At 47.2% G+C, this 21,316-nt stretch overlaps 1 protein-coding gene across 2 annotated transcripts in view; it reads left to right on the forward strand.

Moving 5' to 3' along the window:
• The window catches only part of LOC139762487 (inactive phospholipase C-like protein 1), a 377,622-nt gene that overhangs the window by 339,408 nt on the left and 16,898 nt on the right, over positions 1–21,316 (forward strand). For both annotated transcript variants that reach the window (XM_071687427.1, XM_071687425.1), the window contains exons 12-21: positions 2,914–3,088; positions 9,244–9,423; positions 10,832–11,010; positions 14,728–14,839; positions 16,897–17,073; positions 18,116–18,213; positions 18,621–18,710; positions 19,919–20,104; positions 20,368–20,442; positions 20,946–21,188. In XM_071687427.1, coding sequence (XP_071543528.1) covers positions 2,914–3,088; positions 9,244–9,423; positions 10,832–11,010; positions 14,728–14,839; positions 16,897–17,073; positions 18,116–18,213; positions 18,621–18,710; positions 19,919–20,104; positions 20,368–20,442; positions 20,946–21,188 — 1,515 coding nt within the window. The remainder of the gene's footprint in view (positions 1–2,913; positions 3,089–9,243; positions 9,424–10,831; positions 11,011–14,727; positions 14,840–16,896; positions 17,074–18,115; positions 18,214–18,620; positions 18,711–19,918; positions 20,105–20,367; positions 20,443–20,945; positions 21,189–21,316) is intronic.

Genomic DNA, 21,316 nt, shown 5'->3' on the forward strand with positions numbered 1-21,316 from the left:
TTGTATACGTGTACCCTGTGTGTATGTATGTGTACTGCTGTACAACACGAAGAGACGAACATGTCATGTGGATCCTTACATATATCCGATGCACCACACACACACACACACACACACACACACACACACACACACACACACACACACACACACACACACACACATGGGAAACCAACACCGAAAGAAATTTCCTACCATTCAAATATACAACCATCCTTGCTGGATCTCGTGCATAAAGGATCATCTGTTTCCTCATCTCCATCGAGGGTTTCCAGGTAAGACTAATAAATTGGAGAATACTATTAAGAGGGAGAGACCAGACTTTGAGCAGTGCAAAGTTTACATTCAGGGGTCTTCCCAAAATATCACATGTAGGACTCGTTTTCTCCTCGCCTCGTGTGTGCCAGCCAGAGCTCTCAAGTTTCATGCGGTACCCTCGAGCAACAGTTGCTCACTCTGGAAATCGTGAACAAGGAAGGAAATGCAGTGACCAAAACTCCATCAGAAGTTCACGATTGAGCGACGATGGTGGATGACCATCTTGGTTTGTTGGGTGACAGACCCTGGCTTACTGGGCAGCAGACGAGGATGGCAGAGGGAAGGATTCTTGTTGGTGGAAAGGTGGAGGACCTTGTCGGTTTGTCCGTCCGTGGCTTCCACAGTCCGTCCGTGGCGTCCACGGTTCGTCCGTGGCTTCCACAGTCCGTCCGTGGCGTCCACGATTCGTCCGTGGCGTCCACGACCCGTCCGCGGTTTCCACATTCCGTCCATTCCTGGTACCGACATTCCAGCATCAGCTCGGTGCTGGGGGAGTCTACGAGCCGGCTGAGTACGACAGCCAGAGGGCCTTCCATATTCTCTACCTTATTGAGTTACTTCTTTCTTAGGTTCCAGAGCGGAGGAAACAACTCATTAACATGTACAATATGGAAGGATTGTTGCATTTGAAAAAAAAAAAGACAAGGACTGTGTATTGTAACAGCATTAATTTTTAGTTCTCCGTTCGTGTTTTTGGCGTACCCCGCCACGGTTAAGGAGGAGCGTCCACGGAGCGTGCCACTGACATCGAAGTGCGAGTCGAGGAGCGTCTGTTGATTTAGGGGGCGCCCCAGGGCCAGAGGAGGAGGAGGACCTGGAATATGATGAAAGACCACATCCGATAACCCGAGGTCGCCTCTGGGTTGTGGGGGGGTCACGTGCCACCTGGTCCCATCGCTTGATTGTCTTATTTCTGGGAAATAAGTGAACCTCCTGCCTCCTAGACCCCCTTTTGTAGGTGTTTTGGAACGGTGAAACCCTCGTGTGAACAGAGAAACAGTAGAACTCTATGCTCTATGTATGGGAACCTTGCCGTAGATCAAACGAACTGACACAAGCGTCGGGTTGAATAGCCCTAAGGATAGCGTTCAAGAGTTTGAAACAGTGGAATGCAACTTGATCCTCTTGAGTCTGGAACCCTACCATGAGTACATGAAGAGTGGAATCACAAGTTCATGTATTTGAGTACCGGAATCTCTAGTGTAACTTAGGTATCTTAGTGTAATTTACGTATCTGGACAGTAGGACTCAAACTTAGGCACGTAAACAGTGGAGCAGAATCCTTATGACTTGACAGTTCTTGAGCAGTGACTCTCCCTCTTAATGAAGGCACCGTAATGTGGCGCCGTGATGTGACTGCTTCTACAGCAGGACTTTAAGGAAGCTCCCAATCCAGTGGCACTCGAACCCCTGGCCTATACCAGTGGACTCCAGTCAGGTGCCTTCCTCCTGGCAGCCTGGTGCGGGATCCTGAGCCGTGAAGGCCTCAGTCTGGACACCTCAGGAGTGGAACACACCCACACACACACACACACACACACACACACACACACACACACACACACACACACACACACACGAAGATACCCTGCGTAGTGGGACCCCATAGCTCAGGTGTACCTCGAAACACCTGACCTGTCGACACCCTCCCATCCTTCCTCCCTCCTGTGGCCTTCCACCCCGTCCCTCTCACCTCCTAGTGGCACTGCAAGAGGGAGGGGAAGGGAGGTGTGTGTGTGTGTGTGTGTGTGTGTGTGTGTGTGTGTGAGCGTCACTGCTCCGGGCATCACTCTCCTCCGATGCAAGATGGATGTGGGGCTGCCTTCGCCGGCGGCTGGAAATATACATGTGCGGACGCTCCCCCGCAGAAGGGGACATCGACTTTATCGTTATCGATTGTTCTCCAGGCCAGGGTTTCGTGACCCCGGGGGTTCTTGTTCTGCACAGAGAGAGAGAGAGAGAGAGAGAGAGAGAGAGAGAGAGAGAGAGAGAGAGAGAGAGAGAGAGAGAGAGGCAGGGTTGTCGCGTATTGTGCCTACCCTGGGTGATGGCAGTGCTGATCCTCTCGCCCTCACGTGAGGATGCAAATCAATTCTTATGGATTTTTTCTTTCCCTCCCGTGTTCGTGATGGCCATTCATTGTTGTTCTTCGTATGTGAAGGGTGGGTGGCGGTTGGGGAGTAGGGTAGGGGAGAGTTAGTTTGGAACTCACGTTGCCACGTCACGTGACCTTGTATAAGCTAACTGTATGTATTATATGTATCAAATGTTTACCACATATGTCCCATGCGTGTGTGCGTGTGTAATTACATATTTGTGCTGTGCGGTGAGGGAGTTTCATACTCGAGTGCGCGCGTGTGTGTGTGTGTGTGTGTGTGTGTGTGTGTGTGTGTGTGTGTTTTATCTCTTTCTGCAACTGTTTTTTTCATTCTCTCTCTCTCTCTCTCTCTCTCTCTCTCTCTCTCTCTCTCTCTCTCTCTCTCTCTCTCTCTCTCTCTCTCTCTCTCTCTCTCTCTCATCTCCCGCTGACCCTCAAGACTTACTGCCCCGTCCCTCCTGACCCTATAAAAACTTCAGTAAGGTCGTCCTCGGCAGGGCAAGAAGCTCCCCAGCGAGGACGTGGAGGAGGGCGAGGTCTCGGACGAGGACGAGGGCGGCGAGACCAAACGGAACAACAACCCCAAGAAGATCCGACTGTGTCGAGAACTGTCCTCGCTCCTCTCACTCAACCGGGCCCGCTTCACGGATCTTCTGTCTGCCAGAACCACACGTGAGTGTTTTGGGTGGAGGGGTCATGGGCGGGTGTTTGGGGGGGGGGAGGGTGGTTGGGTCGTGGGCTAGGGGGTGTAGGAGGTCAAGGGTAGGAGATATGAGAGGTCATTGGCAGGGGAGGGGAGAGGTGTGAGAGGTCATGGGCAGAGTGGGTGTGAGAGGTCATAGATAAGGGGGCTGGTTGGTAAATAAGGTGTTATGTGGGAGGTCGGGGACATGAACTATGGGAGATCAAGGGTGAGGTCATGGGTTAGTGGTGTACGAAGCCATGGGCATGAGGCATAGGGCAGGGATGTGGCAGTCTATGAACAGGGGTTTGGGAGGTCATGGACGGAAGTATGGGAGGCCATGGGCTAGAGGGGTGTGGGAAGCCATGGAGAGTGGTGTGGGCATAAGATGAAGGGAGGGGATGAGAGAGAAGGCATTTGGGAGACTAGGGATAGGCAAGTGGATAGTTGGGATAGGAACCTCATTCACATCATACGCTAATGATTGGGCTATACACGCTTCAACTCGCTCTTCCTCCCTTCTTCTTCCTTCCTAACCCATTTCCTCTCTCTTGACCTGAACTTACCTCCTCCCTTAATTCAGGTCTGTGTAGCATCTGTGAACAGGGAAGCAATAACCTGGTGAAATTCAATGGTGTGTAGATGGTATTTGTGCCCATATTTCTACGTAGATGTCACTCGTTTTCCCTTCTCTTCTTAATTTCAAAACGCCCCAATTAAGCCCTGCTGTATGAGATCTTATACACGTTGGGCACAACCACATCCACAACCCACTCTTCGAATCCCTCCTGCGTGATCAGTCTCGAATAATCTGCTTCACAACACCAGAGCGTGTTGTGATATATCTTGTTATTGTATCTGTTGTGAGCAACTTTTTCCAGACCCACGGGGGATTTTAAACTGCCCAAGTATGGAGTACAGTTCGCGCATCAGGGGCTCCTGCGCCTCCTGCCTAGCGTGATTTAGGTGATCTTTTCCCTATTTTACAGGTATCACTTCGTCACTCCCCTGTTGAGCCGACTGCGCGTATCCCTGCCACTAAGGGCCTGGTGGGCTGGCAGCGCGCCTGTGGCTGCTGCTTGCCATAGTTTATGTGTAGCGACGAGCCTCACGAGGGCTGACCGCTATGATCCCTCCTTTCCCCGAGCAGCGAAGCCGTGGAATTCTCATCTCTTTCTTTCGTCTTTCCTCCCATAACCTTATGATTATACGAGGTTAAAGACTGGATTAATGAGGATTCCATGATCTGCTTCACTGGAGGTGAGAGTTGAGAAGCGAGTGAGTGAACAAGGAGACTGGATGGAAATGGAAGGTTCTCGAACCAGTGATTCACAAAGGTTAAGAAAAATAAAAGGAAAAAAATCTAACGTACTTTGGCGGCCTGGGGATAAGAGTGACACTAATGGAGCGATAAAGATATACAAGAACTGGTGGCTAGAAAATGAATGTATAGATATATTAAAGATAACGAAATGGGGGAAGAGTTGGGGTGGTGGAAGAAATGGATGAATGTGGGGGAGGAGGGGGGGGGGATAAAGATAGTGCGATTTGACCTCAGGTCCTCCATAGGCCAGTCTTACGATGGGAGTGTGGAGAAGGAACTGTGTGTGTGTGTGTGTGTGTGTGTGAGAGAGAGAGAGAGAGAGAGAGAGAGAGAGAGAGAGAGAGAGAGAGAGAGAGAGAGATGTGTCGGGGGAAAAAAAATTGAGCGAGAAATTCAAAAGAGTGGAAGACGATAGAAAAGGTTAAGAACCAGACTCCAATGTTATGTGTTTTGGAAAGAAAGAGGAAGAGGAGCGGAGAAGGAGAATAAGGGGGAGGAAGAGGAGCGGGAGAGGGGAGCAAGTTTGGCGAAGCTGGGGAGTTCCGGAGGAACGATGGAATGAGCAGAAGAATCCGGGTCGCGGACGGAGGAAAAACACGGGAAAAGAACTGGTCAAAGAATGGGAGGGAAAGACGTTATTGAGACGACGAGGGAGACGGAGAAAACGAATTGAGGAGAAATAGATACGGGGAAATTACTGGAAAACGTAGGAGAGAAAGATTAAAGGAAAACGTAAAATGGTTAGAATTAAAGGGACGATATTAGGAGGATGACACGAAATGGATAGGAATGGAGGAACAGGAGTAAAGAGAAATGGGTATAGAAGTAAAGGTACAGTAAAGGAGGAAGAAGGGCGGAGTATGAATTATCCCGACATTCCTCCGTGGTACGCGACGAACTACCCAGGCTGACCTCCCAACACACCACTGTCGACGCTGAACAAAAACTGGGAAATTTGTGTCCTGGGGTCTGAGTGTGTGTGTGTGTGTGTGTGTGTAAGGGAGAAGGGGTCGTGGCAGGGTGAGAACGAGGTACGCCAGGGGTTGAATGTGGTCCGTGCAGTGCCTTACTCCCTGGCTCTCCCACTGTGGCCTGTCGTGGGTGGGTGGGAGTGAGGAGGATTCCCTTTCGGCTCCATCTCGACCGCACACGTTCCCTCTCGTGTCCCTCCTCACTGTGACATCCCCCAACCTCTCTCTAGTGTCAGGGTTAGTGGGCTGCGAGGGAAGTACCGCACATCTTACTGATGAAGTGATAGTGACACGGCCATCACCGTGGCTCCCCTATTCCAGGCCTACATCATCATCATCATCTCCTCCTCCCTTTGTCAAACCCACCATCACCACCTCTGCCACTACTGTGGCTGTAGCCACGATCGCCAGACTACTACCCCCCTCCCCCTCATCGCTGATGGTGCCACCACCACCACAGTCACTTCACCAGTTACCCCAAGGTTGCGGGGGTGAGGAAGGGCCTGAGATCGAGACAGATCTTGAAGGCGGAAGACGTTGAGTGGAAGAGGTTCCTCCTTCACCAGTCAGTGAACTGCTCGAAGGGGATCGAGTCCTTTCAGGCCTCCCGGTACCTGTGCTGTCGACGAGAGAAACAGACTAACACAAGGGACGAATGGAGTGATTCCCATACGTCGCAACTCTGCCAGAACCACATACTTCCAGTCAGTAATAAAAGATGATTCTTCCTTTTGTTGTTTGTCGCTTGTGGATTGTCAGCGATCAGCATTTATGACAACATAGGTCTTCTGTATGGTCTTCGAGTGTCCCCTTGGCCGTCAGTAGCCTGTCTTGGGTCTGCCGTCTTCCCTGTATGGAATCCATGGCCGGGGACGCGCCTCTCCCATCCCAGACCTTGGTCAGGACTTTGAAGACTATTGGATCCCTCACGACAGTTGAGTGAGTGAGAGAGAAGGGGGATGGTGGAGTTGGAACCTTGAGTTTCTTGAGGGTGAAGGTACGGTCCTTGAACATAATGGCCCGGCGTCTGAACCATCCCTTGAAGGGTCGTACCCTCGTGCTCAAGGGCTGCACCTCAGTGCTTCAAGGATCACGCACTCGTACTATCAGTGGGGCTAAGGCACAATGAACGCGTGCCCGGCAGAGGGCGAACGGCCATATAGGAAGCGCGAATTATCTCAGGCTGAAACCACACGACCCAGCCATCTCCGGTGAGGCAAGAGAGGTTGTGATGTCCTTGTGTCACTGTCGTGGAGGTCGACCTCTCGTCCACAGTGCTCTCCACTTCGTCCAAGTTTTGGATGATTATGTTTCCAACCTGAACAGTCCAACCACGTAATCCTCATTTATGTAATTCGACGAGGAATTTCATAAGTGAGTTAAAGGAATCGTTTGTGTCGGTGGGAAAAACAGACTTTCCGCTTGGATTGCATTATTCATAGACTCCCATGTAGCTCATGGGTACGTACATGTTACGAGACGATCACATGTTTGACAGCATCTGGTGTTTCCCCACAGTGTTCAAGGCGAGGTGTAGGCATCACCTGCATGCATCATGAGGCTTTGTTTTCGTAGATATGCACACAGCAACAGACCATGGGATCCCACACAGCAACAGACCATGAGGTCCCACCCAGCAACAGACCATGAGATCCGACACAGCAACAGACCATGAGATCCCACACAGCAACATACCATGAGCTCCCACACAGCAACAGACCATGAGCTTCCACACAGCTACAGACCATGAGGTCCCACACAGCAACAGACCATGAGATCCCACACAGCAACAGACCATGAGCTCCCACACAGCAACAGACTATGAGCTCCTACACAGCAACACACCACGAGCTCCTTACGAGGCTGTATGTGTGTGTGTGTGTGTGTGTGTGCGCGCGCGCGCCGAAGCAGAAGAGATCAGAAGAAACATGGGAAGCAGAAAAGCAAATATGCCAATATATCCCAGACGTTGGTCTTGTTGGGAGTTTTGTTATGCCACAAACCTGCAACGCCAGACAACATATGTTACCTCACGCCCGGCCTCTTGGAAGACTGGGTCGGGGATTACTTAGAAATGGAGCCTTGATCGACACGTCATTTCGCCCTACTCTTCGTGCACTGTATGTGGTTAACTTATATCCAGTGATTTACCGAGATATCAGACTTGGAATCTTAACTCTATGAGGTCCGTCAAGTCCCTGTGGACTCTGGTTACGAAAGGCTTCACCCCGTTGAGAGAGAAACAGGAACTACGTCACAAATCTTGAACCATAGTACAGTACTGCCATAACACAGTGATACATGACCACATGGGTCGTAAAGTCTGATACATGGGTTCCGGCGCCCATGGCCAGTTGGCAACAGTTGGGGAACTCTGTGCAGAAACACCTCCACCTGCTGCAGAACTTGAGGAATCACCTGCACCAGCTGAAGAACTCGAGGAATCGCTAACACCAGCTGAAGAACTCGAGGAATCGCTAACACCAGCTGAAGAACTTGAGGAAGAACTTGAGGAATCGCTTACACCAGCTGTAGAACTTGGTGAAGAACACCTCCAACATCTGCAGAATTTGAGGAATCACCTACACCAGGCTGCAGAACTTGAAGAATCACTTGCACCAGCTGCGGAACCTGGTGAAGGACCAGTTACCGGCACAACTCGGGTTTCCTTTTTTTTTCCTCACCACCTTGAGGGATGCGTCACCATCCACCGTCGTACCCCACACTGTGTAGCAACACGTCGCCATAAGATAGATCCTCTCATCCGTCACTCAGAGGTAAACAATACTAGAAAAAAATGGCGGTTGTAAGACTCATTTCATATGTGTGTGTGTATTCACTCACCTGAGTGACTTCTGGTCACGTATAATTTAAAAAAAAAAGTTAGTGTTCCTAGTGACTAAGTAATAGCTCTGCGTATAAGAATAATTGGTGGATTTCAGCTTAAGTATGTGAATAAGAGATAGGCCTCCGTCGGGAAGAATATAACGGATGGGCCTCAATTGGCACCTACACATAACAAATGGGCTTCGTTTATAACATATGAATAACAGATGTGTTCTTACTTTGCACATATGAATAACAACTAACCTCGGGTTTCCTGGCAGGAGCCCCGTTGTTGGCTCTATTCCTTTCTTTCACATCTGTTTCATCTTTCTTCGTGGTTGGGTGTTGTCGAACTGTGGGATCCGTCTGTGGATGAACTCACCACTGCACCAAATGTTTAACTCAGAGAGGAGACAGAGGCGGTGTGTGTGCGTGTGTGGGGAGGGAAACGCAAGGGAGAAACGGGAGCCATCCTCTCCCTGAGGTTAGGAAAGGTTTTCCCTCCCCCTCACCGTGAGGAAACTGTGGTATCTTCGCCCGGTGTGGGCAGGAGGATGAGAAACAGTCCTTCTCTACAGATGAGAATTTTTCGCATCGGCGACTTCTTAGCAACACGACCCGGGGGCCCGACTTACCACAGGAAATTCAAGTTTGCCTCTCGCTTTCAGAAGCAAGTAAATACACAAGGCATTCTCAAACCATAGGAACCAAGGATCTTTCTCTCTTTTTCTACATAAAAGCAGGTCTTTACAGGACTTCCCCACACACACACTATCGTCCCTCTCTCTATATAGAGAGACAAAAGTCTGTAGAGCACCACCATCTGCCACCATCCTTGACGACAACGAGAGATCCTCTCTCTCTCTCTCTCTCTCTCTCTCTCTCTCTCTCTCTCTCTCTCTCTCTCTCTCTCTCTCTCCTCACCCTTCCCCCCAAGCGAGCAGTGGTCACACACCCCTTGTAACCCCCAGAACCAGAGGTAGTCATCTCATCTACACCTCCGCTCCTCCTCCTCCCTCGACAGAGAACAGCAACGAGATGTGCAGCTTGAGCGAGTCCAGCGCGGCCAAGTTGGCCCACGCCTGCCCGGAGGACCTGGTCAACCACAACAAGCGCTTCCTCACCCGGGTGTACCCGAACTCCTCCAGGGTCGACTCATCAAACTACAACCCGCAGGACTTCTGGAACGCCGGCTGCCAGATGGGTAGGTGACCGTCGGGTGGCGTGATGGGGGTAGCAACGAGGGGATATAGAGGGAGGGAGGGACAGGTGGCCGCTGCAGATGTCGGTGGTGTAGTGTTGGCAGGGAAGGTGTAGGGAGGAGGGAGGGATCCATGTTACCCTCTCTCGTGTTCTTGCTTGTTGTGACCTGGCTTTGTTGTTTGGCTGTGTTGGCTCGTTAGTTCGCTGTGTTGTGTTTGTGCCGCTTTTTATTTGCGAGGGGTAGGTAGGTAAGGGGGGGAGTTGTATGTTGTTGGCAATACAGTTGTACTTTGCTTTATATATATATATATATATATATATATATATATATATATATATATATATATATATATATATATATATATACACATATAGTGTGAAGTTGTTTGCTTTGTTTCTATTTTTCTTTTGTTTCTTAACTAAACTGCTTTGTTGATTATGTATCTTGTCTGGTGTTTGGCTGTGTTACTGTCTACTGCAGGTATTTTGCTTTGTTTAGCTACGGTGCTTTGTTTACGTATGATGGCTTGTTTAGCTATGTTGTTTTGCGTCTTTGTTGTTTGGTTATCTTAGATCATTTTCATTCAGCTATATTTCTTTTTGTTTACCTGTGTTGATTTCTATATGAGCTCCGTTGGATGTCCTTTTCTATTCCACGTCACTATTCATGATTTTTAAAGTAATTTTTTTGCCACTAGGAAAGAATTCATACTAAACTTGCTTTATCAAGTTTCATCTTATGATCAAAATGTGGTTTGATCTGTAAAGATTAGTGTTTTATTTGTGATATTCAATGATTCTGTCGTGGTCTGTGTTTTATCGCAAGTCGTCAAAGTCAACTTCTTCCTTGCTTGTTAAAAGCTTTTCAAGTTCTATCAGCAGGTTTCAGATGTGGAGGGGCTGAATTTCGTCAGTGTTCAGTATATGTAGGGCCAGGTTTCATTTGTAGTGGTCAAGTTTAACCATATTTAGTGGCCAAGTTTCACCATATTTAGTGGCCAAGTTTCACCATAGTTAGTGGCCAAGTTTCACCATATTTAGTGGCCAAATTTCACCATATTTAGTGGTTAAGTTTCACCATATTTAATGGCCAAATTTCACCACATTTAGTGGCCAGGTTTCACCATATTTAGTTGTCAAGTTTCACCATATTTAGTGGCCAAGTTTCACCGTATTTAGTAGCCAAGTTTCACCATATTTAGTGGCCAAGTTTCACCATACTTAGTGGCCATGTTTCACCATATTCAGTGGCCAAATTTCACAGGCAAGTGGCCAAGTCTCACTGGTAAGTGGTCAAGTTTCACCCAATGTAGTATCCAAGTTTCATTCGTAGCTGTCCAGTTGCATCGCCCCGCCGCTGGGGGAGAGCAGCGATTTACCCTGGTCTCTCCCTCCCTCCCTCCGCACAGTGGCGCTCAACTTCCAGACTCCCGGCCAGATGATGGACGTGTATGAGGGCCGCTTCCGGGCGAACGGTGGCTGCGGCTACCTCCTGAAGCCGGCCGTCATGAGGGAGCACATCTCCGTCTTCTCTGCCCACTCCAGGGACACCATCCCAGGCGTGGCTCCTCAGCTCCTTAAGATCAAGGTGAGGGTGGGGGGAAAAGGGGGGTTTGTTGATGAGGTGTGTGTGTGTGTGTGAGGGGAAGGTGGGAGGTGGTGTGAGGTAGGGAGAGGAGGGAAATGGTTGTGAGGTTTGAAAGAGGTGGTAATGAGATGTGTTAAAGGATGGAAAGGGGGTGATGAGGTGCGTGTGTGTGTGTGTGTGTGTGTGAGAGAGAGAGAGAGAGAGAGAGAGAGAGAGAGAGAGAGAGAGAGAGAGAGAGAGAGAGAGAGAGAGAGAGAATGAGGAGGGAGGTGGTTGTGAGGTGAGTAATGAGGGAAGTACAGCACAAGGGTAAAGCTGTGAACATAAACACACCAGTCGTTTTCAGTCCTTTTTTTCGTGTTCTTTCGCGACTTTCCGTCAACGGTAATTAGAAGATAGGAATGCGTGGTGTAGTGATTAACATTACCGACCATTACACAGGTTCGAATCCTGGGCAGGGCATTCAGTCCACAGTCCAACCCGCTGCTCATCCTCCTCTCAGGTTGGTCGATAGACTAGTTACCTGGCTTAGGCTAAGGTATATATATATGTCCAGATAACAGACGATCTGAACTTCTACGAAGAGGTTATCTGCTGGAGGACAGACGATACAGGAGAAATCCAGATAACAGAAGACCTGATGTTCCATGACGAGGTTATCTGCCGGAGGGGCAGTAACCAGGATCATAGATTCGTCATCAGCATCAGTGAAGACAAGAACAACTGTAAAGCGAGGTGTATCCTCCAAATACCTGAGCGGCTTCCGTAACACTGTGGCGAAGCGATCGAGGTGAAGCCGAGCCAGCAAGATGGGGGCTGGGGGGTGTCACAGCTTGTAGACCTCGTGGACGAGGTCTCTCTCTCTCTCTCTCTCTCTCTCTCTCTCTCTCTCTCTCTCTCTCTCTCTCTCTCTCTCTCTCTCTCTCTCTCTCTCTCTCTCTCTCTCTCCAGGCAGCGTGTGTGTGTGTGTGTGTGTGTGTGTGTGTGATGAACGTCTCTCGGTATGTTCCCCCATCGCCCACACCCGCCCACCGTCGTCACCAGAGACGTTCCACCATCCCACACACCACACCACCGTCGTCCGCTTGTGAATGGATCCCCCTCCCCGCAGCTCCTAATGAGCTGGTTGCCATTCACTGTTCGACTGAGAAGGTTTGGGGTGAGGTGGGGGATAATACAGTGCCTTGGAGGGAAGGGACGGAGCGCGGTGGTTGGAGGCATAATATCACCCACCTCCCAACAGTCGAGCCAGCTGGTGTGTGTGTGTGTGTGTGTCTTTGTGTGTGTGGGAGGTGATACATTGTCTCGGGTTTGCGTTTCTTTCCTCCAAAACATTGTATCACCCCAATGGTCCACTTGGGAGTAATGTCTTTCCCTCTTTTCCTCGGTTGCAATTCAAGGAGAGCGAGCAAAAGCTCACACACACACACACACATAGCGGGTCTCCTCCAGGAAGATAAACCAGTTTCGACCACCGAAGGTCAGAGAGGAAAATCTGACACATCTTTTTCTTATCACTGTTACCGTTCTTGATTTCACGGCACTGAGACCTCCTAATGCAGAAACTTGGCTCTGGGGCCATTGGATTAAACCAGGCAAACGTTTCTGTTTCTCAAGGTCAATTTCCTGGTAAATACGTAAAATTGAGAGGTGGGTGGGGGGTCATCTTGGGTCAATGGCTATTACGTTTAATGGCACTAAAGTTGCTTTTATGGCGGTGTAACTTATTTCTTTTTCAAGTCTTACGAACGATAATCTAATGTTCGTAGACGAAGTGTGTGTTGGTGAGGCTGAGTCGAACTCGCTTATCGAACTGGTTATCAAGATGATTCGTCAGGATAGGACGCTGCGAGGATCCTTACTGTAATAACAGAGTCTAAGAATCATATTTCGTGTTGGTCACACACTCTGGCGAATCGTCCACAGCGCACGATCAGTGCCAGACAGTGACACGGCGATGCGTCCTCCCTTGAGGGCATTTAAGTGTTCTTGAGACCAGACGACCTTCCTAGTATCTCCCGGAAAAAAAGAAAAACCTGAATGCGTGGAGGTGCAGGTGCCCACCTCTCCCCTCTCCTTATTCCTCCCACGAGCACTCCTGGCTGTTGCTGGGTCAGGAGAACCTCCCATGGCCTGGCGTGTGTGTTGGTGAAGTCCCGGCGGGGGGATGGGGTTGCTTTTATCATCTGGTCCCCAGGGGGAGACTATGACGGAAGCCCTTCTACCTCACTCCTGCACCCTAGAAGTCCCGAGAACGTACTTCGAAATGCCCATCTACCTCCGCGATGTCCAGGGGTTGGGTCCTCGGTGTGGACTGCGACGCGCCGTCTCACTTCGTTATAAGAGCTGGAGAGACCTTTGAGGGTGGGCTTCGGGAGGTCCTCGTCTCTCAGCAACACACTAGGGAGGGAGGGGTCTTCACGGCAGACCGTGAGAGGCCCTCCAGCCCCTTAACCCTCAGCAACTCCCAGACGGTACGGATGAAAGCATTATCGAGCCAGTTATCGACCATGTCCTTCGAAGAACATTAAGACGTCTCTGGTCTCCATTCATTCTTTTGAGTCTGGAAGAGACTCGGCTCTGATCGTCTGGAAGAGACGTGGCTGCGATCGTCTAGAAGAGACGCGGCTCTGATCGTCTAGAAGAGACGTGGCTCTGATCGTCTAGAAGAGACGTGGCTCTGATCGTCTAGAAGAGACGTGGCTCTGATCGTCTAGAAGAGACGTGGCTCTGATCGTCTAGAAGAGACGTGGCTCCGATCGTCTAGAAGAGACGCGGCTCTGATCGTCTAGAAGAGACGTGGCTCTGATCGTCTAGAAGAGACGCGGTTCTGATCGTCTAGAAGAGACGTGGCTCTGATCGTCTAGAAGAGACGTGGCTCTGATCGTCTAGAAGAGACGTGGCTCTGATCGTCTAGAAGAGACGTGGCTCTGATCGTCTAGAAGAGACTTGGCTCTGATCTGATTGTCAGGAAGAAACGTAGGTGATGTTCTGATCGTTTGACGAGACGTGATTATTATTTCTATTTTCTTACTTCCGCGGACCGACACAAGCGCATTCATTCTAATCACGTTTACTGCTGACACATGTTCTATCTCGGCCTCTTGAGAGGGTCTTCGGCTCGAGCTTCAGAGAATCCACGCCAACCAAGCCCCCCCCCCCCCCAACCCCAACCCTCCGCCTTGTTAGTCGCTGAGACCACGTCGACCGTGTTAACTTTCGGCGGTAATTCTGGACGCGACGCCAACGCTGTTGATGGGAGGGATTCGACGAAGGAGAAGCAAGTCAGGCTGTTACGTGGTGTGAGGGAAAAGCAAGTCGGGTCATCGGTATGATCGGACGGTCCTTGCTTCTGTGTACGTCTGTACGTGTCTCTGTGTGCATTAAGTATCCAGGTGTTCTTGTGCTTGTGCACGTACGTGGAAGCATTACTTTAAATGTTTAACTTCAGATTATATCAAATCATCACGCCTCATGTCCTCCTCGTCACCCTGTGTTCTTCCTCCAGGATCCACGTATATTCTTATCTTCATGAACCGTTGTCTTCACCCTCAATACTTCCCCTCCAACCCAAACCATCCTTGCTTATCAACCCCTCCTCCCACCCCACCATGAACTCCACCTCCCATCACCTACAACACCCTACCTACCTCCCCCCCACCACACACCTGTTCTAGCGCCTTCCGAAGTACTAACGAGGTCTCGTTCCTTCGCCAGGTGATCAGCGGGCAGTGCTTACCCAAGCCCCGGGGGTCGACGGCCACCAAAGCCACCTTCATCGATCCCTACGTCGTCATCCAGATCTTCGGCATCCCCGCTGACTGCACAGGTGAGTTCCTCACCCTCCTCCTTCTGCTCCTCCTCCTCCTCCTCCTCCGCCTCCGCCTCCTCCTGCTGTAGCCGCGCTCGCCCGCCCCAGACTTCACACCTTCAGCATCTGTGGGCATCTAACGTTAGGTCCGACAGGGCCTCGTCTAAGCACGGGGACTCTGGGGTCCTTGCGACAGCCCGTCTTCTGCTGCTTTTCGACCTTCGTCAGCCTCAGTGACGGGTTTTGGTGGGACGAGGAAAAAGGTGTGAGGAGAAAGTGTCACTATTATCGTGTGTGTGGCGTTTGTGTGGCGCAGGGGGTGATACTCGGTGATTATTTTTGTCCCTCTTCGTCATCGTCACCTGTTCGTTAGTCGACCACCGTCGGGGGTCGCATCCTGGTTAAGATGAGTTTGACCTGACTTCGGGTCAGGGCAGGTCATACGCATATTCTGTACAGTAATGTTTCATACAGGATGTATGTGTGTTTTATACAATAGTGTCATACAGGATGTATGTGTGTCTCATACAGTAATGTTTCATACAGGATGTATGTGCGTTTTATACAGTAGTTTCATACAAGATGTATGTGTGTTTTATACAATAGTTTCATACAGGATGTATGTGTGTTTTATACAATAGTGTCATACAGGATGTATGTGTGTCTCATACAGTAATGTTTCATACAGGATGTATGTGCGTTTTATACAATAGTTTCATACAAGATGTATGTGTGTTTTATACAATAGTTTCATACAGGATGTATGTGTGTCTTATACAGTAATGTTTCATACAGGATGTATGTGCGTTTTATACAGTAGTTTCATACAGGATGTATGTGTGTTTCATACAGGGTGTATGTGTGTTTTATACAGTAATGTTTCATACAGGATGTATGTGCGTTTTATACAGTAGTTTCATACAGGATGTATGTGTTTCATACAGGGTGTATGTGTGTTTTATACAGTAATGATTCATACAGGATGTATGTGTGTTTTATACAGTAGTGTTTCTGGCGTGTATAAAGAACTGAGTGACATGAAGACTCACAACTCTAGTGTGGAGTTCGTCTGAGCTGGCTCTCTTAACTCCTGGGTGTTCCTACCGTCGCAAGTTTTCTTTGTCAGTGCTTCACTGCTGGTCGCTCTCGATTCCTCCATACCTCTCTCTCTCTCTCTCTCTCTCTCTCTCTCTCTCTCTCTCTCTCTCTCTCTCTCTCTCTCTCTCTCTCGAACCAGTCACGTGGAAGTCTTCAGTTTCGACATCTCTCTATGAGCTATATCCCCAGTAACCTCCTAAAACTACTCTCTCATATGATTTCCTCTCTCTCTCTCTCTCTCTCTCTCTCTCTCTCTCTCTCTCTCTCTCTCTCTCTCTCTCTCTCTCTCTCTCTCTCTCTCCCCGCCTTACCCGCCCTCATGTCCTCTCCATAAATAACTCGTGCTGACGTGTCTTTGAGCAGAGCTTTTGCACTCTGACGCGTCTGAAAGAGAGAGAAAAAAAATCCTTTTCAGTTCAGATAGTCTTCCAGAGCTCTTCTCCTCCTTCCTCACTGCTCCTCTGCGTCACTCCATCCTCTTCGCCCCATTATTTACAACCTCCTCTCTCACTCAAGACTTATTGTTTATGCTTAATCCCTCGTTACCTGATGTGCTTTTCTCTCTTACCCTCTCATGTTTACCACATCTCCTTTTTTAACTCCTGAACTCGTCGTTACCTCCACTGTTCCCGCCCTCACCGCGTCGTATAGTCTTGTTTCACACCTTTTCTTTACATTTTGTCTTCATTATCTTAATTGTCTATAAATACCAGTGTCTGGACCCAGTTAATGCTTTATAGTTTTCTTTGTTTGTGTGTATATATGTGTGTGTGTGTGTGTGTGTGTGTGTGTGTGTGTGTGTGTGTGTGTGTGTTTGTGTGTCCCACTCTGTCTGGGCGTCATTGCTGGACCCTCGCCTCGCGCCTCATTTCAAGACGAAGCTTCTTCGGCTTGGCCGGCGCGCGCCGAGCCCATCTGCCGGAACTTCGCAGCCCGCGTGAGTCAATCATTCCTCTTCCTCCTCCCTACCCCCACAGAGGCGAAGACCCGCACTGTGAGCAACGACAGCAGCTTCCCAGTCTTCGACGAGAGCTTCGAGTTCCTCATCAACCTGCCTGAGCTCGCACTGGTGCGGTTCGTGGTTCTGGACGACGAGTTCATCGGCGACGACTTCGTGGGTCAGTGCACCATCCCCTTCGACTGCATCCAGACGGGTATGTAGGGGCGAGTGTCACCACCACCTTGCTCAACCAGGTCCTCTCCAAGACATCTTGTATGGTCAGAGATCCTCCTCGTACTTTTGGTGTTTTATCATTATTATTATTATTATTATTATTATCATTATTATTATTATTATCATCATTATCATTATTACTATTATCATTATTACTATTATCATTATTATTATTATTATTATTATTATTATTATTATGATTATTATTATTATTATTATTATTATTATTATTATTATCATAAGTAGTAGTAGTAGTAGTAACTATCATTATATTATCATTATTCCTATTATTATTATCATTATTATTATTATTATTATCATTATTATTATTATTAATATTATTATCATTTACCTCTGATATGATCTACTGTTGCATATAGAGTTGGTAAATATTAATCATGGTACGTAGTTTTTTTTTCATTTTAAGTCAATGTCTGTGTAATTTGCTGCCGTTATCCAACATTTCTCTCCTGGTTAATGACTATGTCGAACAGTAAAACCCATATGATGCCACAGAGGCAAAATTACAGTGTTTGTCACCAAACATCGCGTTTGTCTTTTATGTCTAATATGTTTACATTGTCCAGTGTTATGACAGTTGAGTTTGCATGTTTAAGTCAGGTGTTTATGATTTATATGACATCACATCGGGAGCTTAATGAAATGTTTACAGAAAGTTCTCTTGGTTATAATGATGCTTCAGCTTTTATTTGACTTGAGTGTTGATTAGGTATTGGCAGACTGGAAGACAAAATGCCAGTCTGTTATATAAAAAGGTTAGTGTGTAATATTAATAGCCAATCCGTAATATAAAGGGACTGTCCGTTATGTAGAGGTGTGGTCCGTTATGTAGAGGGCCAGTCCGTTATATAGGGAGCATTTCGGGGTATCCTAGTAACATCAGGGATCCTTGTCGGGGTGCAAGGGTCACACAACAGACCTGTGCCTTTACCATGTTTTGTCTGTGCCATTTAGCCTTTGAACCCCTCCCAGTATTGACCTGCGTCTTCCTTAACTCCTAGGTTACCGCCACGTGCGTTTACTCTCCAGCATGGGCGAGCCTATGGACACTGCCACACTCTTCGTTCACGTCTCTATCTCCAACAAGAAGGGAGGCGGGGTAAGTGAGAGAGAGAGAGAGAGAGAGAGAGAGAGAGAGAGAGAGAGAGAGAGAGAGAGAGAGAGAGAGAGAGACTCCTTTTTTTATTCCCGTTGTTTCATGCAAATATACTCTTAGCAATCAAGGCTGCTTTGCTTGATTACCTTTTGACCAGTGGTTTGTGGTCAGGTGCTGGTGTACGAGCGAAATTAATATTATAACAAACGAGTCGTATGGGGTAATAGTATGTATGATATTGGAAGTCCTTAACACAATCATGAAGGAATGTAAGGTAAAGAAGACCGCGTCTGAAATAAAAGAAAATCTAGTATATATATATATATATATATATATATATATATATATATATATATATATATATATATATATATATATATATGTTTACTGATGTATTATGTCCTTCACAGAAGCTCCAGCGTGTCAAAGGCAAAAGAACAGACAAAATTCAAGCAGACATCAAACCAGTAGGGTTGAGAGCGGCCGACGATATATTCAAGGTAAGGCGGATGTAATGGAAGAGCTTGGGACTCACCCACTGCCTCCCTCCCTCTCTGCAGCTAGTGCAAGGAGAGGGGTCTAGGGTAGGTGACTGGTGAAGGGAAAGAGGGTCCCGTTTAGAGTAGACCACTGGTGAAGGGGTAGAGGATCTGAGAGCTTGCTTCATGCGCTGCGTTAAGAAATTAGGGGAGCCCACAGACAAAAGAATGAATTATGACTTTATTCCCTTATTTACTCTCAGAAATAATCTTACGTGTACTTTGTGTGTATATATATTCTTGCTGAAGTTGCATCTTATGAAGCCATCCAAGGAATGGGAAGACGAGTGACTTGGACAACCAGTGGGAAATATATGCTTTCCTTTTGATTTTTACATGTAAACTTATTTATTTATAATTACACCAGGAGCTGTTTCTGTGAGAGTCTTGGTACTACACAAGACCTCTTTCTTTTCAGCGCAGAGCTGTGTTACTTCCAGTAGCAGGAAAATGTAGACTCTTTTGGAGTGAGAAGTTCTGGTAGGATCTTAATGTTCTTCAATGTTGACAAAACTGGCCTGTCACCCGTAGCGTTAGAAAATAGTCTTGAAACACCAAACACCTGGCACCTATATGAGTGGCATCCTCAGTAAACATACTTCAGTTCCATTTGAGAACCACTAGGAAGATATTATTATAGTGTCTGTGTACACAGTTTATTAAAACTCATGGAACTTTTGAGTACATTAGAAAATTTATGAGTTCCTCAAGACATGGATTGTACAAGCAACTGTGCATTTATAAGGAGTAGATTATCTTTGTTATATGTTCTTTCGGTGGTACATATTTTCTGTCACTGTAGACTTTCTTGTTGTCTAATCTCACACCCTAGACCACAGCATCATAGCTGTCTCTGGAGTGGCAGACAACTAATAGTGTCTTTAAAAATATCCCTTTGCCAAAGAGACCTCGAGATTATGCTTTCTCGTGGCTTCTTCCTCCATGGGTTTGGCCACGTCCATCACATCACAAAGCTGGCAGGCACTGTATTAAGTAATAAACCGTAACCAATTGCATCTATCATATGTACAACCCTTTTGTTTTTAATACTTTCAGAAACCTTTGTTTCACTCATGTGCATAATCCAACCAATGAGTCCTGCTGAAAACATATATTGGATAATCAGCTTTGAGAATATACCCTCTTCATTCCTCATGCTTGGTTTACAGGAGGCATCAACGGCACTGATTGAGGCTGAGTATGAAGAGGGCAAGTTGGAGGGTGCATGGTCTGACCTGCAGTATGAGTGTGGGTTGGAACATACTGCCAACATGAAGCAGTGCCTCAAAGTGGCCATATCTCGCTACATGGCCACGCCGGACACAAACCGCCTCTCCATCCAGGAGGAGAATGGGGTGCGCAAGGGCCTCAGTTTCAGCCTTTTAATGTGCATGTGATCATAGAAATAGTCCTTTGTCAGGATTCATGCATTTTTTCCCAGCTTATATATTTTTATAATCCTAAATCTCTCTTATTTCTTATAAACTCGGTTTCTTTTAATGATCGTAGCTTTAAAAATCATTTCAAATCTTCTAAGGCTTTTAGAAAAAGTTAATCAAGTGACTACTTGAACAAATCTTTCAGTTTAGAGTGATTTCACTTTTTCATTAACTCGCAGGTTCCGTATCTGAAAAGTTCTCGCCCTGGTCCCCTGCCATCACATTTGCACAGATTGGAAACAGCGCTTGAAAAGGTAAGGATTATTACTTTAATCACAGGGACACACTGGGAAAGGTTTCCACTGTGATAATGGCAGTAATGGGGAGAGTACTGGATGCAATGTATACAGTTTTGATTCTGATATAAGTAGCTGTCTGTGGCAGTGTTTGTAATAGTAGTAATATTTTTAGAAGTAATAGTAGTAGATAGTAAAACATGATGGCTTTGGTTGTTGTTATTTTTGTTATAGTTAGTAGCTGTTATGTCAGTTAAGAGAATATTATTTTTGAGGCTCTAATACTTTTTTTGTAGTACTCGCTATAGTAGTACTAATAGCACTTGAATTAATTGCTTTAGTTTTTGCATTGCTTTTTTGAAAGATTTGCCAAAAAAACTTTCTAATTAGGAATCATAATTTTGTTTTTTTTATGCTTTATGTGTGCATATTTTTTCCAGGTCAAAGCATAAGTGAACAGAATTCTGGAATAAATGTAAATTCATTTTTCAACTTATGTAACTACTACTTGCAACTGGCAGGTTTTGCAAGAGATACACCATTTTTTGACCCATGGAGAGGGTTTAAGGAACTCCTTGGAGTCGCGGCTTAAACCTGCCCTGGAAATGTATGACAACTTGGAAGCAATACTATCATCAAATGGCATCAAGGGCAAGAAAGCCAACCGTGCAATGGAAAATTATGCCTGGAATGTGCGGATCATCAGGGGTCAGCTTGATAGACTTTTGACACTCAAGAAGAAATGTAGGATGGCAATGGAACAAGTAAGAACGGTTGCTTTTTCAGATATAGCTAGAAGCCATCTGTTTACATGCATCTTGACAAATTCATAGATACCATTCTATAAGTAGTGTCACTTCAGTCTGTCAGTCTTACATATGATAATCTATAT

This window comes from Panulirus ornatus, chromosome 43 (genome assembly GCF_036320965.1).
Source record: "Panulirus ornatus isolate Po-2019 chromosome 43, ASM3632096v1, whole genome shotgun sequence".
NCBI classification, from domain to species: Eukaryota; Metazoa; Arthropoda; class Malacostraca; order Decapoda; family Palinuridae; genus Panulirus; species Panulirus ornatus.